At 41.5% G+C, this 24545-nt stretch overlaps 1 protein-coding gene across 10 annotated transcripts in view; it reads right to left on the bottom strand.

The window, feature by feature from the left end:
- ASCC1 (activating signal cointegrator 1 complex subunit 1) overlaps positions 1-24545 on the bottom strand; it is a 114846-nt gene that overhangs the window by 2032 nt on the left and 88269 nt on the right. The window contains exon 10 of one of the 10 annotated variants that reach the window (XM_045400093.3): positions 3982-4073. The exons of 8 other annotated variants lie outside the window; for them this stretch is intronic. In XM_045400093.3, coding sequence (XP_045256028.1) covers positions 3982-4073 — 92 coding nt within the window. Of the gene's footprint in view, positions 1-3981; positions 4074-6222; positions 6337-24545 lie in introns of those variants that run through there. One more of the 10 variants, XM_074001858.1, reaches the window with a different exon arrangement.

The following is a 24545-nucleotide window of genomic DNA, read 5'->3' as shown; positions in this document are numbered from 1 at the left end:
AAGTGATTGTCTTTTCACTTATTTTTATACAACCTCCACACACGGACCTTGGCCACCATTGCTTTTCCTCTTCCTGCAATTAATGGCCTAGCAAAACGCCTGAGGGTTCATTAAAGGTTAACTTTACAAAGTCCAGTAAATATTGATTCTTCAACATGACATCAACTTGACCCCAAAGATCTATTTAGAGGTTGTGTGCTGCATTGTCTTGTGTTTCAGAAAGGTGATCAGCTCTTGCCTGCATTGATTTACACAATTAACTTCTCTTCCTGGCTTTGGCAGCCTACTCAAACCATATCCACCCTTTTATGTAAAGAAATTCGGCCTGAAATGGTTATCTGCTAATCCCTTTGCTGAACATTAATTTGAAGTGAAAGACACGTCACTAAGACTGACAGATTTATAGCTCTGCAAACTGAAGCCTTCTAGGTACAGAAAAGCATATAACCAAAGAGCCAATAAAAGACAATACAAAAGAAAACTAAAAGGAAACTCATAATACTTTCAACAAGTTACTTTTTAAGGATTGGCAGCCTGTGGGTTCTCTACCTTCTTCTCTTTGTGCCCATGTTTTCAAGTAGTGGGGAGGCCGCCGTGAGGAGCTGCAAGTGACCCACCCATGACTTAACTTTGCCTTATGCAGATGGCCTACAGACAGCATCAATCTGCCAGGGATATTCTCCTGCTCCAGGTTTAAGGAAACAGCAAATGTAGCAATCATGAAGTTAGCTGGGATGTGACTGCAATGCAGTAACAGAAAAATTGAGAGAGATAACTGAACATAAATTCTCACGTCCACTAAGGCAAGAGCAGGCTGTGGAAAGACTGCTGGATTCTAAACGTATGCCCAGACATGTAAGCTGTGTGACTGTGGGTAGAAGACACCACCCACTGCACCAACCACAACAGGGGCAAAAGATCATAATGGGCAAAGACCTCATAAGAGTAAGTACAAGTCCAGGCGCAGTGGCTCACGCCTTTAATCCCAGCACTCTGAGGCAGCCGGATCACCTGAGGTCGGGAGTTTGAGACCAGCCTGACCAACATGGACAAACCCCGTCTCTACTAAAAATACAAAATTAGCCGGGTGTGGTGCCACATGCCTGTAATCCCAGCTACTCAGGAGACTAAGGGAGGAGAATTGCTTGAATCTGGGAGGCGGAGGTTGCAGTGAGCCGAGATTGCACTATTGCACTCTAGCCTGGGCAACAAGACAGAAACTCCGTCTCAAAAAAACAAACCAAAAAACAAACCAAAAAAAGAGCCAGTACAAGTACCTTGTGTGCTCACTGAGCAGGGTTTTAAGTACCTTGTAAACTGTAAAGTGCTATGGAAAATTGGTATTTTCGTAGCAATATGGTATTTCCGTATGGTATTTCTTATGATGTTTTAAAATATCTCTCTGCCATCATTACCCTTGTATTTATTTCACCTTCGTAAGTTGCCATGTTCTTTCATACCTTTTGATAATATCACAACAAATGGATTTTTCATCCAGACGACCCTAGTGCCAGTGCCAATCTTCATGTCACCCTTCCTACCTCTGTTCTTGTCCTCTCTATATGTTTACAATTATTTAGTAACGGATAATTCTCTCTGTCACCCAGGTTGGAGTGCAGTGGCGCGATCTCAGCTCAACACAACCTCTGCCTCCCAGGTTCAATTGATTCTCCTCCCTCAGCCTCCCAAGTAGCTGGGATTACAGGCATATACCACCACACCCAGAAAATTTCTGTATTTTTCAGTAGAGACAGGGTTTCACCATGTTGGCCAGACTGGTCTCGAACTCCTGACCTCAGGTGATCCGCCTGCCTTGGCCTCTCAAAGTGCTGGGATTACAAGAATGAGCCACCATGCCCGGCCTGTTATATCTTTATTCTTTGTTTTTTTTTTCCCCCCTTTTTATTTATTTTCTTAATACAGACAGGGTCTTGCTATGTTGCCCAAGCTGGTCTTGAAATCCTGGGCTCAAGTGATCCTCTTTCCTTGGCCTCCCATAGTGCTGGGATTATAGGCATGAGACACCACATCCCGCCAATGTAACTTTTTTCTTTTTTTTTTTGAGACGGAGTCTCACTCTGTTGCCCAGGCTGGAGTGCAGTGGCACAATCTCGGCTCACTGCAAGCTCCACCTCCCGGGTTCACGCCATTCTCTCGCCTCAGCCTCCCAAGTAGCTGGGACTACAGGCGCCCACCACCACGTCCGGCTAATTTTTTTGTATTTTTAGTAGAGACGGGGTTTCACTGTGTTAGCCAGGATGGTCTCGATCTCCTGACCTCATGATCCACCCGCCTCGGCCTCCCAAAGTGCTGGGATTACAGACATGAGCCACCGCGCCTGGCCGTATCTTTGTTCTTAAGTCTTTCTTTTAGTTCTATCAATTATTTCTAATGACTCACTAAAATATAAGCCCTACAGAGGAAGAAGCTGGATCCTACTGTACTGTAACAAACATTATCTAGTAGACTGCATCTGATCAATAAATATCTGTTGGACAAAATGACAATGAAAACGAATGCTGTAGATGTCTATGTACATCCCCAAGTCTGGAAAGAGAAAACTATGACATGCACTTGTCTAGACTGGATTTAAAGGTCTAATGTATAGATTCCCACCAAGGAATTTCTGAACAGGACTTGCCAAATTGTATTACTTCAAATCAAGGGGGCAGGGGACATTTCTACATGTTTCTTATTTGTAAAAAACCTGGATCTCTTTCTTAGCTTCAGTTCCTGATCTGGAATACTGCTGAGCACCTGATGTTATACATTTTCATGCAAAGAGGCACAGGAAAGTAGTTCTGTTTCCCAAGTGCTTACCATCTCGTTAGGGAGAGTGCATATCAGAAGAGAGAAATGCTGATGACCTGGGTGTGTCCACCTTATGAAAAGTCACTGAGTCCTTTACTCTGTGATCTGTGTAGCTTTCTGTATGTATGTTCTACTTTAACGAAAAAAGTTTACCTAAAACAATATAGGCAGTAAAGGTTAAGTGTGTGAGATGAGAGGTATAGGCCATCAATAAACAAAGCAGGAGGTAAGGAAACAAGGGATGCTGAGGGCTGCAGACCTAGGAAAGCCATCTGGAGGAGACCAGACCTGAGCTGGGCCTTGTGGCAAGTATAGGGTGTAACACAGAGGAGGGAAGGCAGCACGAAGGCAGAAATGGGCATGGTGGGCTGGGCCAGGCAAACAGTTTAGATGTTTGGAAGGTTCCTAGACTTAAGCAGTGAGAAAGACAGAAGGAAGGAGAATCAGATTAAGGGTGTCTGGGGGACCTGAGGCTCAAGTTCACAAGTTATACTTCATCCTACACGGTAGGGAACCACTGAAGGCTTTAGGGTAGGTTGGTGGCGCAAGATGAAAACCATGTTTTAGGGAGATGAACCTGGGTATGATGTGTTGTGCTGACTGGAGAAGGGAACAAGAGAAAGAAAAGAAAGGAGACCATGGTAGTCATTCAGTCATGAGGATGATGTTGAGTGTCTCAACTACAAACAGGCAATAGTTGGAAAGACTGGAGCAGATGTGAATGAATAAATGAAGCCATGAATGAAACTATGAATGAAACAGACCAGAGCTAAATGATAAGAACTTACGAACACAAAGAAGGAAACAATAGACACTGGGGCCTCCTTGAGGGTGGAGGGTGGGAGGAGTGAAAGGAGCAGAAAAGATAACTACTGGGTACTGAGCTTAATACCTGAGTGATGTAATAATCTGTACAACAAACCCCCGTGACATGTTTACCTGTGTAACAAACCTTCACATGTAGTACCCCCAAACCTAAAATAAAAATTACAAAAGAAACATAGAAATGCCTTGGTGACTTTCTGGATGAGAAGGAGATGGAAAAATCAGTGATGATGGGTCAAATGGGTATGTATGAGGCTGCCATTGATAGTAACAGAACATTTTTGAGAGGGAGCTATTTCATGGGGAAAACAACAACAACAAGTTCAGGTGTGTTTGCATACTCACGGCTGTATCACACCCACTAGCTCTCTGTGTCCCAAGCCCTTCTCGATTCTAGGATTTTCCTGGTAGGCTCTGAGAATACGCATCAGAGACATCTGTAGCACAGTTAAGTGGAAACAGATCACCATAAAAAGCTTTACGATCGTCCCTTCTTTATTGAGTTGTAGTTCTTTTTATATTAGGGAAATGAACACTTTTTGTCTATGTCACAAGTTGCAAATATACATATATTTCCTCTAGTTTGTCACTTGTCTTTTGACTCTGCTTATGATGGTGTTTACCATGTCAACTTTAATTTTTATGAACCCACATTTATCATAACAGATTTTAAAAACAAAGTTACCTAATGCCAATAGTTATATATTAAAAGATTGGCTGGGTGTGGTGACTCACACCTGTAATCCTAGCACTTTGGGAGGCCGAGGTGGGAGGATCACCTGAGGTCGGGAGTTCAAGACCAGCCTGGCCAACATGGTGAAACCCCGTCTCCACTAAAAATACAAAAATTTACCAGGCGTGGTGGCGGTAGCCTGTAATCCCAGCTACTTGGGAGGCTGAGGCAGGAGAATCACTTGAACCCGGGAGGCAGAGGTTGCAGTGAGCGAAGATTGCATCATTGCACTCCAGCCTGGGCAACAAGGCAAAGTTCCATCTCAAAACAAAACAAAAAAAGATCAAAGTGAACCAAAAGTATGTAGGTATTGACAACAACACTAATAAAGATCGCAACAGTTGACATTTATTAAGTAAACACTTGTGCCAAGCATTATCTCATTGCATCCTCACAACCCCAGGAAATAGATCCTATGATTAATTCTCATTTACAGTTGAGCCTTAGGTTTAGATGGCTTAAGTCACTTGCCTAAAAACACACACAAAGTTGATGGTGTTCAGGACTTCCCAAAATATGGCACCTTGGCATTTGAGCAAACAGCAGAAGCAGGAAAGTCTCTCTTACCTTCCACAGCCCTTCTTCCCTAAAGCAGATGATAAAACCTACGAAGGCTGTCCTGTGACCTCCTGCTCTTCTCCTCTGAAGCAGGTCATAAGACCCTCATTCGACAGGTACCCTCCCTTTACCCAGAGGAAAGAAATATCCTTATCTGTGAAGATACAGGGCATAGAGAAGAATCCGAACAAACAGGCCTTACTAAGCCTCCCTTCAGTTTATTACCATTAGACCACACCCTTTGTTCTCCAACCATACTTCTCCATGACAGTCAAACTTACTTATAAAAATCAAACCTACTTATAAAACCTTTATCAAACCTACTTATAAAAATACACAAGTTACCTCTTCCTTTGGATCTTTATTTCTGAAGGCTCCCATGTCATATAAAGCTTGTATTAAATAAATTTGTATGCTTTTCTCTTATTAATCTGACTTTTGTTACAGGGGCCTCAGCCATGAACCAAGTGATGGGCGAGAGAAGAAATCTTTCCTCTCCTACAAAATAAAGGTAAAAAACTGAGATTCACACCCAAACAGCCTCACTCTAGAGTCTGAGCCCTTTGATTCCTCTACTCTACTGCCCCTTACTGTGGGTGGCTCCCCCTGAAACACAGCCCCATTAAATAGCCACGGTGAGGAACGCTGACCCAGACAACTCCCAAAGACTGAAATGAACATGTTCTTTCCCTTGCTGTTCCTATATTCACTGCCACTGCTTTTCCTGGACCTGGTTTAAGAATCGGATGGCTCTAGCTCAGCTGGAAGCATTTTAATTGAATTCTGGATGAAAATAAGCACGAGTCAACTAAAAGACTATATTTAATTTGGTATTTGAATGGGGAAAGAAGAAAAAGCTTAAACTACAAGTTTAAAAAAGAAACTTGGTTGCTCTTTTGAACCTGAACTCAACATGAAGAGCAAAGTGTTGTATTGTTTGGAAAATAACAGACCTAACAGGAAAAATTTAAGTTGAAAAAGCATCTAGTTAAGGTGTCTGAATCACATTGAATTTTTTTTCCTGTTGTTTTATAACAATTCCCTTGGGGATTTTGAAACCTAAACCATTTTCTTTCTGAAACATTTTTCCCTGACATGCACACACACACAGCCCTGTTGTTATGGAAGTCAGTATTTTTTAAAACCTGCTATAAAGGAACATAACAACGAACAGTACACAAAACTACAAATATTTAATGAGGAAATGGAAATAGGATTAAAACTGCCAATCGCTGTGATATAATTAGTAAATAATAACTACTGACTTGGACGATTTAAAAAAAATTTAAAACCAGGCCAGGCATGGTGACTTATGTCTTTAATTCCAGTACTTTGCAGGGCGGAGATGGGATGATAACTTTAGCCCAGGTGTTCAAGACGAGCCTGGACAACATGGCAAAACCCAGTCTCTACAAAAAAATACAAAAATTAGCCGTGTGTGATGGTGTGCATCTGTGGTGGGAGGATCACTTGAGCGAGTGGTGGGGGCAGAGGTTGCAGTCAGTGAGACCCTATCTTAAAAAAAAAGAAATGTAAAACCTAAGTAAGTGTAAGTATGACATTTGAAAACTGTTATGCACACAGCTGCTATCCTCTATTGAGTACTCATAATGACGGAGACAGGAGGCAGAGAAATTCTAGGCAGACAGGGGCAGGTCCCCAGCAAAACCCCACCTTCAAGCTGAGAAGCCTGAAACCCGCAGACCAAAGTGAGAACTTCTATCCCTGTTTGCCCACTCTCTCCTGATTGGTTCTTCATAAATCACGTCTTTTTACCAATTGAATGTTGCCTTTTCCAAAACTGCCTACAGCTCACCCCGCCCCCCATCCTGTGCCTATAAAGACCCCAGATTCAGTTGGTAGAGGGAAAGAAGCGGCTTGACTGGAGAGAGGCGACTTGACTTCAGAGGGATGGCTGGACTCCGGAAGAGAGATGGCTGGACTTGCGGGAATAGCCAGCCAGAAACAGGCAGACTTTGGGGTAAGATTACCTGCCCGTCCCATCCCTTCTCCAGCTCCCATGTCTGCTGAGAGCCATTTCCATCGCTTAATAAAATTCTCCACCTTCAACATCCTTCAAGTGTCTGGGCAACCTCATTCTTCTTGGATTCCGGACAAGAGTTCAGGACCCATTGGGTGCGGGTACCCAGAAAAGGCTGTCACACTGGCCCTTTGCCCTCACTGGCAGAGGGCAGCCACCCCACATGACGAGGCAAGGGTACCACTGAGCTGATCACACACTGCTGTCCACGGACAGTGGGACTAAAAGAGCATTCTAACACGCCCTCTGGGGCTTTGGAGGTCGCTGGCACCCTCACCTGGGCACTGCCACAGGGCCCACACGGAGCCTGCTTCTGCCAGCACCCAAAATGGCCGGCCAGATCCCATACTCACTCGCTCACATGCTCCCTCCCACAAGGGTTGAGCACAGAGAGCCAAATAAATTGGGCCACCCCCATCACAAGTTTGACGAACTGGTCAAGAAAAATCCTGCATCAATAATATCTTTAGAAAATTAAACAAACTTATCCTATCACCAAGTAAGAGAGAAATGTGGACCTTTGATGAAAGGTTTTTGGTCAAAATAAAGGTTTCCCTGACAAAGAATGGCAAGATAAAATCCAACCATCCTGCTGTCCCCTGCTCACATGATCTGTAAAGCCTACCATTTTCAGTTTGTACATGTTTCTTTCCTAGGGAGAACACAGATGGAATTATTGATTTCTGGTAATGTTGTGGTATACACTGAAAGAAAACAAATAGCAAGATTTAAGGGCTCACTGTGGTTATTTTTCCTTGCATTCGTTTCAAACCTTCTACTCCTTCCCCACTGCCCTGTGACACAGCCATCAAAGACCAGAAATAACTCCAAATTCAACAAGGCTGCCAAAATGAAACCGGCAATCTCAAACAGAGGTGGGGAGGAAGGTGGAGAGGGGCGTTCTCTTCTCATATCTGTGACCTCGGGCTACAAAACTGAACGAATGACCAGTCTGCAACAGCACAGTGACAATCTGCTGGGGATCCCTGCTCACTTGGCTTCCCCAAATGAGGCTCACTGTTTTTCTTCAATCTTAGACAAAGCTATGGTTACTCTCTTCCAAGATCCCTCTTAAGAAAATCTACTTCTTGTGCTGGTGGTCTCGGTGAACTATTTGCTGTCTCAATACTACTTGAATAAGAAGAAATTCCGTTTTGAAGTTAAAAACGAAAATTCAAAATATTCAAGTCTTACGCTATTTATAATCATTTTTTACATACATGAGATAAACCAACCCTTAGGATGTAATCTGGAGCAACTAAAAGTAAGTGCAGGGAGTTCAATTAATTCAAGTATTTAGAAGGATGTACTAGGTCATATTTCTCTCTAGGAAAGGATGCTATTGTTATCATGTATGGCAATCAGACTTTTGAAACTCAAAGCAGAGTGAATAGGAATAGCAAATGCATGCTACTTTGAGGTTTTCCCAGTGTTTTTCTTCCATAGTCTGTTTTACCAACTTCTATTTCTCACAATTATCCCACTTATAGATAAAAGTAACAGTAACAACACTATTTTGTACTTAATAATAATGCTTAACCACCTACCTCCCTACCAGGGATGGTATGAGGATGAACAGAAGACAGGCTGACAAGTACTTTGAGCTCTTTGGGAAGGCACTCCCAGTGTGAAGCCTTGCTGTGGTTAAATAACACCTTTCATCTAAGGATCTAAAAGTGTCTTACAAAGCCCAGCTCATTAACTCCAAAAAATTGCTATGATATAAACCAGAGCTGAGCATTATTATCGCCATTTATATAAGAAACAGGGACAAGCTAGGACCACTAATACTGTGAGAGAAATTTAAGAGTTCCTGGGATGAGGCCTAGGAGACAGGCCAGTAGAAGGCCATGTCCACAAGGCACTGTGTATGTGCCTCTCAATTCCACTAACAAACATGTACCAAAGAATGCCAAGAGGGGAAGCAGGTCCATCCTTAGGCTGTGCATATACAAAAAGATAGCGAAGAATGAGAAGCAAATGATATGAAAAGCTATCATCACAGCCCTTGGAAGATCCCAATTGCAAAACATCAAAACAAATAATGGTATATTTCAGATGCATTCCTCATAAAAGAGGCATCGAGGTACAGGACTAGTATGACTTCAGAGAGCAAACAGAAATATATAAATAACAGACTAAAAATATAATCGATTTTGAAAAAAAAAATCAAGGTTCTTCATATGTTATGTTACTAATCTCACTTAGAATTAAGATCACTTTATTGGGAGTTAAGTCATCAAAAAGAATTAAGTTCACAAATAAGTTTCACCCTCCAAAAAAAAATTTTGTTTCAGTTATGCTTATTAAAATTCCTCAAACCTAAAAAAAAAAGATTCTGAGTTTCTGCCAAATACAATGCATTTGTCTTCTGGGCCACCTGTGAGATTACTTCTGAGGAGACCAAACGTGGGAGGTACGAAGAGGCAACAAGGAAATGGAGATCCACCACATCCGGAGTACAAAAAAACCTTCCATCTACTTTAAAAATATTCATATGGGCTCTGCCCAAGTGGATTCTTTCTAAATATCATCACAAAAGAATGTAACTGAGCCTGTTTATCCTAAGGTAAGTCATGCTCCTCTACACACAGACACACATACGTTCACCTAGGTACAAAAAATAGAAATTTCTTTTCTACTGAAGAAAGGGGACAAAAAGTTTCTTGGGGCGGACTAGACTTTAATGCTTTCCTATTGTGAAAATATGTAATTCAAAATCTAAGCTGTTGGAATCTTAACATATTGTAAGACTTAAGGGAATGTGATTATGTGGGTCACTTAAACTTGTAGCTGTAACCTGGGCAGCTGTAAGTGTTGTTTTTCTGATTATAGATTAGCCTTTTGCCTCACCTACACTGTTTTGTAAATTGTTGTAAATGAATAAAGGGTGCCAGAGAAGACCCCTTCCCTTTTAACTGTTGCTCTTCATAACAGATTAAACTTCCCTCTTACACTTCTCATACAGAGACTTAAAAGACTGTCACGTCATCTAGGATGGTATGTTACATACACTCTTTTCTTTTTTTTTTTGAAACAAGGTCTTACTCTGTCAGCCAGGCTGCAGTGCAGTGGCATGATCACAGCTCACTGCAGCCTCTGCCTCCTAGGTGCAAGTGATCCTCCCTCCTCAGCCTCCCGAGTAGCTGAGACTACAGGTGCGTGCCACCATGCCTGGCTAATTTTTGCATTTTTTGTAGAGACAGGGTTTTTCCACGTTGCCCAGGCTGGTCTCAAACTCCTGGGCTCAAGTGATCCTCCCACCCCTGCCTCCCAAGGTGCTGGGATTACAGGCGTGAGCCACCATGCCAGGTCCTACACTCTTCAGTTGGAAAGGAAGTGAAAACAAGCTGTACAGAAAAGAAAACAAACTGTAATTAACGAAATTATAGCTCATAAACCAACCTTGTATAGAAAATGTTACAAACCTACTAAATTTCTTTGTCTTCTGCCTATATAAGCAGGACCTTAACTTTTAACTTTAAGCACTGACCTCATTTCTCGGAAGTCCCTGTTTCCCGAATGGCCATTCCCAGCTTTTCACTTGAACAAACTTTTAAAAGCTGAGTTCTGATCCTTTCCATTATTGTTGGTCGACATTATCAGTGACTACAGACCCACTCCCTCCCCTCAATTTCTCCATCTTTAAACAGGGATGATCCTTTACAAGGATGTTCTGCAGTTACAGTAAGATAAATTGTAAGATGAAATTTTGAGCTCTGATTATTATTGTCACTCACTGACTATAATCTCTAATGCATCACTGCAGGAACCAAAATGCAGAGTATCCTTAAAAGAAAAAAGGAGGTTTATCAGGCACTCTGACAGCTTACAGGCTCTGCAATCATTATCTGGTCTCATAGGGCTGTAATATTTTTAAAGATCAAAATAGGAACATCTACTTCAGAATAAAAGACAACGAGATTGGCAGGTAGTGACTATCCTAGAGTCATCTCCAAATACAGCCTTAACTCTGCCCAAGATGCCACTTTTAATCTGAAACATCAGACTGCAGTGATCAGTGGTGTGAGAGCCAATAATATTATAGTATCTAATAATAGCCAATAAAAGAGAGGACATAATGCACTTCCAGAAGGCCTGGGCACCTCAGATGCAAGGAACAAGGTCAAGGGCAGTCTGCGAGAGAAGCAATTCTTATCATCATCGTGGCCCCTGTGAGGAGAGCAGCAAAAAGGCTGTCAAGTCAGTAGAACAGCTGTGATTTTTCAACCCATCAGCAGGCCACTCCTGTTTTTGTCTCCATTAAAATAGTACCAAAAGGCTTGTGTTTCCCCAGAGCCCAAATCCCCTCTCCACTGACTGAGATGGCATTCCTTGCACAGAATGGGAACAGGAACTTCCCTCACTCATCCTGCTCTCAAATCACCTGCCTGTCTTGCTGCAGTGAGCAAGAGGAATGCTCAAATGAGCATTAGCCTGACCTAAGGATGTGCTGGCAGAAGGCAGACAAACAGAGCCAGGGAGGGAAGGTTTGAAAACTTCCTTCAAATAATCACTCAGGGATGCACTTTGGGAATTTGGCCTGAGGCTCACTGCTGATGTAAGGATTATCAAGTTTAAGACTGCTAGTAAGGCCAAATGACTTATTAAAGGGCAAATTAAAACCGCTATATACAAACAGGATGCCAGGCAGTTCTGCTGAGCACCTCAATATTCAAAATGCCAAGGGATTTCCCCTCTCTGCAGTCTTTCAATTTTGAAAAGTAGCAAGAAAAAAAACATGAGTGGGGGTAGGAGGTGGAGGAGAAAAGAGGCTACACTGACACGGCTGGAGAACCCATACCTAATCTCCGCACAGGCTAGGCACACTCTGCCCGTTTCCACATTACCTCGCAGAATTAGCCTCAGAGATGAGAGTTGAAAGTTCAACTTGCTGCATGACTTATTCCCAAGGAAGCCTTGCCACAGGGCATGAATATTACTGCTTTACCGGACAAAACTGCCCCTGGGGCTGATGGCTAGCAGAGACTCTTCAAGCCTGTGACCAGCAACCCTAAGGGCAGGCGCCCTTTCAGAACTAACCTAGATGATGTTTCTGCAGATAAATTATCTCCCTTAGAAAAATGCCTCTTCTTATTGCTCTTATTTCTGGTGTGGTCATCTTCCCTCGGGTATTATTCATAATGGTCCCTCAAACAAATGCAATAGAAGATAAATATTTGGTCTCCATATCACACAGTAGAAAGGAAGATCAAGTCAACAGAAATGAATCCTTAGAGGGGAATACATAGGAGACAACAACAGGGTTTCTTCCTGGTCCCCGGCTTTTGGGAGGCTGGGCACAAAGGGGCTGACTATAGTGCCAAGGCAACAGATTCAGGAGCAGCATGGAGGAAACCAGTCACCAGCCTCAGCCCATCTCTACTCCAACTTCTCCACCAACAAGGCAGCATCCAGCAGTTAAAGAGCAAATCACACCAGGTGCAGCGGCTCACGCCTGTAATCCTAGTACTTTGGGAGGCTGAGGCGAGTGGATCATGAGGTCAGGAGTTCGAGACCAGCCTAACCAACATGGTGAAACCCCGTCTCTACTAAAAATACAAAAATTAGCTGGGCGTGGTGGCACCTGCCTGTAATCCCAGCTACTCAGGAGGCTGAGGCAGGAGAATCGCTTGAACCGGGGAGGTGGAGGTTGCAGTGAGCTGAGATCGCACCATTGCACTGCAGCCTGGGCAACAGAGCGAGACTCTATTGTCTCAAAAAAAAGCAAATCAGACGTCCCTAGGCAACATCAGACAATGCAAAGAGTACACATACATATAAATAACAGCAGTCCAAATAACGGCTGGCCTTGGAATGGCTCCCTAGAAGAGGGGAGAAAGGCTGCCACATGTTATCATCTAAGTTATTTTCAACTAAGTTACCTCATTAGACTGGAAGACATGAAATACTGCATCCTCTGTTAGAACCAAAGGAAACACACCTTGAGTAGCATCACTGTAACTTTATAGACTACAACACACACTTTTCTATAATCTAATTCAGATGGCCCTCCTTGCCCTCTGCAAAGGTGTGGGCTAGATGTCAAACAAGCAAAATGCCTTGGAAGAGAGAGAGGGTTGTCTCCACGCATGTCACAGTGATAAGGCCACTATAATTTAAGAAATTGCTATCAAGCCAGGCGTGGTGGCTCATGCCTGTAATCCCAGCACTTTGGGGGGCCAAGGTGGGTAGATAATTTGAGCCCAGGAGTTTGAGACCAGCCTGGGCAACATGGCAAGACATCTCTACAAAAAAATACAAAAACTAGTTGGGTGTGGCAGCACACACTTCTAGTCCCATCTACTCAGGAGGCTGAAGTGGGAGGGTCACTTGAGCCTGGGAGATTGGGGCTGCAGTGAGCCAAGATGACGCCACTGCACTCCAGCCATGGGTGACAGAGCAAGACCCTGTCTCAGAAAAAAAAAAAAAAATCAAAGTTTTAACCTACAATTGAGAGAGTAAACTGAATTGGATTTCTGGTTGATTTATACCGTTTTCTCACTTTTAATTTGTAATAATAACGTTCACATTTGAGTATTAATTCTAAAATTGTTTCATCCCTGGGATATGGGGGAAGAGAGCATTTTTTGTTTTTTTTTTTTTTGAGATGGAGTCTCTCTCTGTAGCCCAGGCTGGAGTGCGGTGGTGCGATCTCAGCTCACTGCAAGCTCCACCTCCTGGGTTCACACCATTCTCCTGCCTCAGTCTCCTGAGTAGCTGGGACTACAGGTGCCCGCCACCACGCCCGGCTAATTTTTTTGTATTTTTAGTAGAGACGGGGTTTCACTGTGTTAGCCAGGATGGTCTCGATCTCCTGACCTCGTGATCCGCCCTCCTCGGCCTCCCAAAGTGCTGGGATTACAGAACATAGTTTCATTTGGTCTGGTCTCTAACAAAGGGCTGCTTCAAAGAAGACAGTGCCCTGTCACCACCTCTGCGTTCAGATTTATATTCTGCTACTGGTTTGCTTATACTGTAGCTAAAAACACACAATGCAGAATATACGTACAACGGAATAATATTCAGACTCAATAAGGAATGAAATCCTGACACATGCTGCAACATAGGTGAACCTGGAAAACGTTATGCTGAGTGAAATAAACTGGACACAAAAGGACAAATGTACAATTCCACTTACATGAGGTACCTAGAGTAGTCAAATTCATAGAGACAGAAACTACAGTGGTGGTTACCAAGGGGAAGGGGAAATGGGGAGTTGTTGTTCATTAAAACGAGTTTTAATTTGGAATGATGAAAAAGTTCTGGAGATGGATAGTGATGATGGTTGCACAACAATGTGAATGTACTTAATGCCACTGAATTGTACACTTAAAAATGGTTAAAATAGCCAATCTTATGTATATTTTACCACAATTTAAAAAAACAACGGCCAGGCGCAGTGGCTTACACCTGTAAGCATAGCATTTTGGGAGGCTGAGGTGGATGGATCACTTGCGGTCAGGAGTTCGAGACCAGCCTGGCCAACATGAAACCCCATCTCTACTAAAAATACAAAAATTTCCTGCGCATGGTGGCATGCGCCTGTATCCCAGCTACTCAGGAGGTTGAAGCATGAGAATCGCTTGAACCCAAGTGGTGGAGGTTGCAGTGAGCTGAGATCCTCCACTGCACTCCAGCCTAGGCAACAGAGCCAGATTCTGTCTCAAAAAAAAAAACCAACATACAACTCATTTCATCAGTGAACTACATCCAAAATAATATGAACAGTCCTAGAAATGAACACATAAAAGAGATGAGTATTTTCTATAAGAACAGACATCCCATTCAAAGAGTTCGTAAGAATGACATCACAGGAGCCACAGACAATTGAATATTTATTCCCCCTCCCTCAAATGCACCAAGCAAGCATGTAGCTTAGTGTTTCATATTTAGTAGGTATTCAATAAACATTACCCAATATTTATTTTCATTCTGATAAGAACAAGAGATGATTTTAAGAAAGGCAATGCTAACCTCTTAATTTTTTTCTATTTTCCCTGCCTTTGCCAAACCATGGCCTATTTCTTGTTACTGTGCTGGCTGGGCCCTTTCAAAAACCCTGCATCATTTCCTGCCTGAGCCAAAACAACACATGGAAGTATTCCAGTTCCACTGCAAAGAGGAATAACCTGTGAACATGAATTCAAAAGAGAGCAAAAAACATCACGTAGAAACAGATAGCCACAGACCAGGGAAGGTGCATCTTCCCGGAATAAATGCTGGCTTTTGCCAAAAAACAGCCAATTTCTTGTTTTTCAGTTCCATGTTAACAATGGTTTCACCTCACTGACAGCCGTATCTTCAGATGCTCTCATTAGACTTCACTGTCCAGGCAAAGTAACACATAAAACACATTTTAAAATTCCGAGGAAAAGTTATGGTGAAACACAGCTTAGATTTGAATTTTCCTTTCCCTCACCCCCTAAACAGACTGAAATGAGAAGCTACGACACCAAACTGAAGCATTTCAAACTGTACTTTTTCCTTATAAATCTGATGCTCTAAGGAACTGCCCAATCACCTGTCAGAAGTCTTTCAGATCCTTTAAAACATGGTCTATTGTTTTTCTATTGCTGGCAAAATATGAAAAGCCCCTAATAATCTTCTGCAATCTCCTATTTTTATGAGTTTCATTTTTCACCATCAAAGAAGGGAGGCAGAGCCCTATCTTATCACTAACAAAGCACCATATTCTAGCAAGATGTCTCATCACAATCTCCTTCCTAAGCTTTCACATTTTTCTGACATTCATGTTAATTGTAAAATTAGCACCATTCACTTGCAAGTTCAGTGCACTTTATTTTTCATTCAGTATTTTTTATTAATAGCTTCTGTAATAAGGCATAAATGAAGCTGCAAACAAAATCACTGTCCATGTTTCAAGTTAATTAGTGCATACCACAGAGAAGCACACAATTAGTTTTGGATGTATTTTGAAATAAAAGAAAGTTAAATGTAAATTTAAGCTCATTATTATCTTTATCAGCTGAGTGTTGCTATGTGTAATAATAAAGTTGCAATCAAATTTAATTGAGAAATGAACTTGAAAGATTGTGAGTATGAGCTATAGGTATATTCAGTTTGTGGCTCTCTTTTCTTGAGTTGAGTAACCTCACTTTAAAAAAGAAATAAACGGATGGGAGCGGTGGCTTATGCCTATAATCCCAGCACTTTGGGAGGCTGAGGCGGGCGGATCATGAGGTCAGGAGATGGAGACCATCCTTGCTAACACGGTGAAACCCCGTCTCTACTAAAAATACAAAAAATTAGCTGGGCGTGGTGGCTGGCACCTGTAGTCCCAGCTACCTGGGAGGCTGAGGCAGGAGAATGGTGTGAACCCGGGAGGCGGAGCTTACAGTGAGCAGGGATCACACCACTGCACTCCAGCCTGGGCCACAGAGTGAGACTCCATCTCAAAAAAAAGAAATAAACATTTGCTAGAAATGAAAATAAACAGAAATTCAATGGGATTGACTATTATTAACTAAATCTTTATGACATAATTAGTTTATCTTGAAGGCCTATTAAATAAGTGCATCATATTTAATCATAAAGCAAAATTGTGTTGGATGAAATAAAAGAAAAACTAAACTCTAACCTCTAAGACAGGAGTCAGCAAACTTTTTCTTTAAAAGGCCAGGAGGCCACATGGATTCCACCACAACTACTCAACTGTGCCAAACGGTGTGTAAATAAATGAGCTGAGCTGTGTTTCAATAAAGTTTTACTTATTTGGATTTCACATAATTTTCACATCATGAAGTATTACAGTATTCTTCTTTTGATGTTTTATAATCATTAAAAAATGTAAAAACTAATCTTGCTTTGAGGGCCATAAAAAAAACAGGTGGTGCGCCACATTTGGCCTTCAAACAGCAGTTTGCCAAGTCCTGCTTTAAGAGTTTATTATATGAAGTACAAGGCAAAAAATATCCTCTCTGGCAAATCCAGTGTTCTATTGATGCATAAGAAAAAATCTTTTTCTCCGCTCCTTCCAAAATCTGATGTCTGTAGAAAACACTTCCAAAAAAGTTTCCTGAGTGCCTGCCAGGTACAAGACACACTGCTAAGCACTGAGAGGCACCTAAGAGGTCTCTGAACAATCAAAGTAGGGAGAGGCGGGGCGCTGAGAGATGGAGAGAGCTCCATTGATTTGGACGGCTCTTACCATTAAGGAAAAGGTAATATCTGTATTAGACTTTGAAGAACAAGTATCATTTGAATACACGAAGACTGAAGTAAAAGAAAAACACAGAGATAAGGACAAAACCTTAGGGAATAGACATATTATGGAGTGAATTTTTTAAAAAGCAGCTCCAGAGTCAGGAAGAAAACCAGGAGAGCCAATTGCCCCTGAAGCCAAGAGAAGAAAGCATTTGAAGGAGAAAAGGGCTTAACACTTTCCATGTGGATACTGGGGAAAAAGTAAAAGTAGATAAAGGCACTGAACAAATAGGGGCTATCAATGACTTTTTACAGTGCTATTTTGGTATAATGATAGAGGTGACAGACAGGTTGGGGAGAATAAATAGGGACTAGTCTGAAAGGGATGGTGGTAGGAAGAATGGCTTTATAGTGCTTACTCAGACTAGAGAAATGGGTTATCCTTTCTTAAAACAAAAAACACTCCCATGAAAGATGCAGCTACCTTCTTAGTAAATTGCTCTAATATGAAACACTCAAATCAGAAAGTTGTTCTTTATACCAATTAAATTCTTACACTCTTTGAAGTCAAATGGCCCAATTTATGTGGTAAGATCAACAGTTAATAAAAGGTTCATCTATTGTAAACATTGCAAAAAGATATAGCCAAGAATCAACAAACTTTTCTGGAAGGTGCTATATAAACACACACCCACCCCAAATGGTTAAGTGTCCTACTAAGCTCCTAAGTGCATGTCTGTCTGTCCTTCTTTCTTTATAAAACTTTTTATTTCAACATAGTTTTAGACTTATAGAAATGTAATAAGAATAGTAAAAAAAATCCTGAATACTTTTATTCTTCTTTCTTTTTTAATAACCTACTTTAAGAAATGCATTATTTGGCTGAATTTCCTGCTTTTTATTCTTTGTAATGTAGATATTGCCATTAAATTTTGGCCATCAGTTTAAATACTGTTAGGACTCAAGTAGTTTAGTTAATGTTGTCCATGATTGAGCCACAAGTTGTAAGAAAGCAAAGTACAATATAAGCTCACTTAACAGAGTTCCTGTTTAAAATTCATCGGGTTTCTTTAATCTTTAGATTGATGTTTTTCACCAACTATGCCCCATTCTCTCCTTCTGAGGTTCCAATTAAATATATGTTAGATCTTCTCACTTACTATCCTGAATGTCTTGTTCTCTTTCTGTAATTTTTATCTCTGTCTATGCATCATTCTAGATAATTTCTCCTGATGTTCTGGTTCACTATTTCCCTCTTCAGCTATGTTTTATTTGCTGCTAAACCCATACATTGAGCTCTTTATTTCAGTTATTGCCTTTTATAGTTCTAGCATTTCTATTTGGTTCTTTTTCAGAACTGTTATATTGGTTTTTCTTTTTAATAGTTCCCAATTCTCTAATAAAAATTTTAAGCTTGCCAGCCAGACACAGTGACTCATGCCTATAATCCTAGCACTTGGGAGGCCAAGGAAGGAGGATCACTTAAGCCCAGAAGTTCGAAACCAGTCTGGGCAACATAGTTAAGACCTCATCTCCGTATTTTAGTTTTTTTATTTTCTGAGATGGAGTCTCACTCTGTTGCCCAGGCTGGAGTGCAGTGGCATGATCTCAGGTCACTGCAACCTCCACCTCCCAGTTTCAAACGATTCTCCTGCCTCAGCCTCCCAAAGCGCTGGGATTACAGGCGTGAGCCACCATGTTTGGCTTTTTAAATTTTAAGAATTAAAAAACAAATTTAAGCTTGGCTTTGGTTTCTTCGAACACAGTAAGCATAGTTGTTTTTAGTACAAGTCTGATAACTCTAGTATATCATATATTTATGAGTTTTATAAGTCTGTTTGCTTATTGTGACTGGTTTCCTCTTATGTCTAATCACCTTTGACTGTGTACTGGTCACTTTTGGAGAAAAAGTTCCCTGGAGGAATATTTTTAGACAGAGGATGATGGTACCCTCTTCCAGAGATTTCTGTTTGCTACTGCCATATGCCTGGGAGCACTACCAGTTCAGAGCCTCTTTCATCCAAATTCAAGACCTTAGGGTCTACTTCCTTCTTTTAGAACCCTAATAGTTAATTTTTGCACTGATTGAGAACCATCTTTGTCATATTTTCCCCTCACATTTTCTCTTTGCCATTTGCCAGAGATTTCCTTGACTCTTTCTTCCAATCTTTGATTGAATACATGTATATGTGAGTGCATATATGTAATCTCCAAGGACTCTCTCATTCTCTAATTGATCCTTTTAAATAACATTTTTACTTTCCAAATGATTCTTCAGAAAGTTGTATATTTGTTTCACTAACAATTATCTACTTCACATGATTGTCAAGAATAATGTAATTGCTTTCAATGCTATATGTAAACGCTATTATAAAATATTAGTATGACCAACTGAACTGCAGTTTGTATGTTAGCATTAAAAGCCTGGAGAAGAAGTGACATCTGCTAGTGATTTTACTTAAACAATATTAAAATGTCCAGTCACAGAAATATAACTAAGTAAAAAAGGCACAAGAGCCATGGTGAAAATCAAGGGACAATAACTTTATCCTAAATTCCATTTGCTGTTATATATCCTGCTATAATAGTGCAATGAGACATTCAGCAATAGACAATCAAGGAAAGACTTTCTGAGAAATTTGAGTTTTGAGAAAAAAATCTAAAGAAGAGCCAAGTGACAAAGAAATAATTTTCAAAAACAGTACATAATATGGCTGAATATTGAACTGAATAATAAAACTGGATAATAAAAAGACACAATGTTTTCTTCCTCAAATGAAATAATATACTTTCTGGCTGGGCATGGTGGCTCACGCCTATAATCCCAACATTTTGGGAGGCCAAGGTGGGTGGATTACCTGAGGTCAGGAGTTCGAGACCAGCCTGACCAACATGGTGAAACTCCGTCTCTACTAAAAATACAAAATTAGCCGGTCATGGTGGTGTACGACTGTAGTCCCAGCTACTCGGGATGCTGAGGCAGGAGAATTGCTTAAACCTGGGAGGCAGAGGCTGCGATGGGCCAAGATCGCACCATTGCACTCCAGCCTGGGCAACAAGAGCAAAACTCCATCTCAAAAAAAAAAAAAGAAAAGAAAAAGAAAGAAATAATACACTTTCTAAATGCTAGTCTTCCTTTGCAAGCATTAGTATCTTTTTTAAAAAGCTACAAGACTTCTAGTTTACAGTCTAGCATAAAGGAGTTTGGAAGTCGCCACTCCATCCTAACAAGTGAAAAGCTGAACAAACTAAAACCTTGACAACTCTTCATAGGTCTATCAGAGAGGTGAGGTTGGGGACAAACTGCTGCCCCCAAAACTGGAGATACACACAGGTAGATACAGAGAATCACAATGGAGCAGAAACCCATAGGAGAAACCTCCAGAGAGTGGAGAAACCTAACTGTAATTGACAAACTGCTACAGGCTGTGTGGACAAGTCTAAAAGTTAGAAACTCCAGGGAACCAACTCACCAAAGGTTTTTGTAGTTTTACCTCCAGGAGCTCTACTTGGCCTCCTGCTTCCAGCAGGGGGAGGAATAAAAGAACCATTCTGAAATACACCAGACCACTTTGTTCCTAACAAAGCCTGCCCTCAGGAGAAACTATTTTACCAGAGCCTAACCTGCTGGGGTTTTATGAAAGCTTAACATACCTAGGAGAAGGATGATACCCAACTCCAGCCCCCTCTAGCCATCCACAGTGGGGAAGAGAAATATCCAGCCCTAGTGGGCACTAACCTTCCATGTGCAGGAACCCCACCTCAGCTCCCTCCAGCCTTCCACATAGGGGCCCCTCTAACCATCCTGTCCCACCTAACGAGGGTGATGAGAAGCACAGGTGACATTCACAGTCCAGTGGCACAAGCTCACCAAAAGACTAAGACCTAATGACAGAATTACAGAACACTTCCCCTCCCTCCAACCTCACCATCACACCACAAAAGGCCTTTTTACAGGAGTCCCTTTCACCCAGTACATCATGTTCAGATTCAACAAAAAATTACAAGACATAGTAAAGGGCAAAAAAACACAATTTGAAGACACAGGGCAAACATCAGAACCAGAGTCAGAAATGGCAGGGATATTGGAATTATCAGACCAGGAACAACTATGACTCCAATGGATAAAGGAGACAACATGCAAGGACAGATGGATAATGTAGGCAGAGAGATGGAAATTCTAAGAAAGAATCAAAGAGAAATGCTAGTGATGAAAAGCACTGTAACAACTGGGCACAGCGGCTCACGCCTGTAATCCCAGCACTTTGGAAGGCCGAGGCAGGCGGATCACCTGAGGTCAGGAGTTCAAGACTAGCCTGACCAACGTGGTGAAACCCCATCTCTACAAAAATACAGAAATTAGCCAGATATGATTGTGGGTTCCTGTAATCCCAGCTACTCGGGAGGCTGAGGCGGGAGAATTGCCTGAACCCAGGAGGCAGAGGTTGCAGTGAGCCGAGATTGTGCCACTGTACTCTAGCCTGGGCAACAGAGTGAGATTCCATCTCAAAATAAATAAATAAGTAAATAAATAAATAATAAAAATACTGTAACAAAAATAAAGAATGTCTTTGATGGGCTCACTAGCAGACTGGACATGGCTGAGAAAGAATCTCTGAGCTTGAGGATATGATAACAGAAACTTCCCAAACTGAAAAGCAGAGAACAAAGACTGAAAAAATACAACAGAATATCCAAGAACTGTGGTACAACGACAAAAGATGTAAGGTATACACGATGCAAATACCAGAAGAAGAAGAAAAAAAGGAATGGAAACAATATTTGAAGGAATAAAGACTGAGAATTTCCCCCAAATTAATGTTAGATTCCAAACCACAGATCTAGGAAGCTCAGAGAGTACCAAGCAGAAGAAACGCCAAAAAAAAAAAAAAAAACCCGGCTGGGCGCGGTGGCTCACGCCTGTAATCCCAGCACTTTGGGAGGCCGAGACGGGCGGATCACGAGGTCAGGAGATCAAGATCATCCTGGCTAACACAGTGAAACCCCGTCTCTACTAAAAAAATACAAAAAACTAGCTGGGCGAGGTGGTGGGCGCCTGTAGTCCCAGCTATTCGGGAGGCTGAGGCGGGAGAATGGCGTAAACCCGGGAGGCGGAGCTTGCAGTGAGCTGAGATCCGGCCACTGCACTCCAGCCTGGGCGACAGAGCAAGACTCCGTCTCAAAAAAAAAAAAAAAAACCCAAAAAAAACCCCCCCAAAAAAACCAAAACAAAACTGTATCTAGGCATATCATAGTTACACTTCTGAAAATCAAAGATAGAGAAAAAATTATGAAAGGAGCCAAAGGGAAAAAACAAATACCTTTCCTATATAGAAGCAAAGATAAGAATTACATTTGACTTTTCCTCAGAAACCACGCAATCGAGAAGAGAGTGGAGTGAAATACTGTTGAGAGAAAGAAACTCTATCAACCTAGAATTCTGAACCCTGTGCAATTATCCTTCAAAAAATGAGGGAGAAACAAGTATAAGAGATATGTTAAGAAAGGAGAGAAAAAGAAATTATATATAATATTCAAATAAAACAAAAAAAAAGGCAGAAAAAGGGTGGGAGGCAAAACTAGAAACAAAGAACAAGGGCAATAAGTAGAAAACAGTAACATATATAATAAACACTAATCCAACTATATTAATCAATAATCACTTTAAACATCAATGGTCTAAATACACCAATTAAGAGACAGAGAGTGTTAGATTAAAAAAAAAAAAAAAAAAAAAAAAAAAGCACCCAAACAATATATTGTCTACAAGAGACCGACTTTTTATTTATTTATTTATTTATTTTGAGACAGGGTCTCACTCTGTCACCCAGGCTGGAGTGCAATGGTGCAGTCATAGCTCACTGTAGCCTCAACCTCCCAGGCACAAGTGATCCTCTCACCTCAGCCTCCAAAGTAGCTGGGACTACAGGCATGCACCACCATGCCCAGCTAATTTTTAAAATTTTTTGTAGAGATAGGGTCCCACTGTGTTGCTTATGCTGGTCTTGAACTCCTGGGCTCAAGTGATCCTCCCACCTGGGCCTCCCAAAGTGCTGGGACTACAGGCATGAGCCATTGTACACAGCCAAGAGACTCGATTTAAATATAAAGACACACAGAGATGAAAAATAAAGGGATGTCCCAGCATAGATGGGTTCTTTAAAAAAAAAAGAAAGAAAAGAAAAAGTAAATAAAGGGATGAAGAAAGATATGCCATTCTAACACTAACTAAAAGAAAGTTGAGTAGCTATATTAATTTCAGATGGAGCAAACTTTAGAGCAAGGAAAGTTATTATGAATAAAAGGGAGCAATACATAATGATAAAAGGATCAACTGTCCAAGAAGACCTAACAATCCTTAACACATACGTGCCTAAAAACAGTGTCAAAATACATGAGGTAAAAGTTGACAGAAGCAAGAAGAAACAATGAACTCACTATTATAGTTGGAGACTTTAACCCCCATATATCAGAAATAGATGGATCCAGAAGGCATAAAACCAGTGAGGATATAGTGGAACTCAACAGCACTACCAACTGACGATATAATTGACATCTATAGAATATTTCATCCAACAACAGCAGATTACATGTTCTTCTCAGGCTTACAGGAAACAATGACGAAGACAGATCACATTCTGGGCCACAAAATACTGCTGTAATAAGTTTAAAAGAATAGTATCACACAGTGTCTGCTCTCAGGCCACAGTGAAATTAAACTTGAAAGTAATAACAAAGATAGCAGGAAAATCCCAAAATAGGTGGAAATTAAACTGCACACTTCAGCCAGGTGCAGTGGCTCACGTCTGTAAACCCAGCACTTTGGAAGGCCAAGGTGGGCGAATCACAAGGTCCGGAGTTCGAGACCATCCTGATGGGGTGAAACCCCATCTCTACTAAAAATACAAAAATTAGCTGGGTGTGGTGGCACGCGCTTGTAATCTCAGCTACTTGGAAGGCTGAGCCATGAGAATTGCTTGAACCTAGGGGGGTGGAGGTTGCAGTGAGCAAAAATCATGCCACTGCACTCCAGCCAGGGCGATAGAACCAGACTCGGTCTCCAAAAAAAAAAAAAAACAAAAAAACACACACAAACACACACACTTCTTACCAACACATGGGTCAAAAAGACCTTAGCTACCACACCCTTAGCTGGTTTCTCTTAGCTGTGTGTGGTAGCTCACTCCTATAACCCCAACCTTGTGTAAGGCTGAGGTGGGGGGATTGCTTGAACCCAGGAGTTAGAGAACAGCCTGGATAACATAGTGAAACCCCATCTTTACAAAACAATTTAAAAGAAAAATTAGCCAGGCATGACAGTGCATGCTTGTAGTCTCAGTCACTTGGGAGGCTGAGGTGGAAGGATTATTTGAGTCCATAAGTTCCAGGCTGCAATGAGCTATGATTGTG

The sequence above is a fragment of the Macaca fascicularis genome, chromosome 9, assembly GCF_037993035.2.
Source record: "Macaca fascicularis isolate 582-1 chromosome 9, T2T-MFA8v1.1".
Classification (NCBI taxonomy): Eukaryota; Metazoa; Chordata; class Mammalia; order Primates; family Cercopithecidae; genus Macaca; species Macaca fascicularis.
The sequence above is the reverse complement of the archived record's forward strand: the minus strand, read 5'-3'. Positions and strand labels throughout refer to the sequence as shown.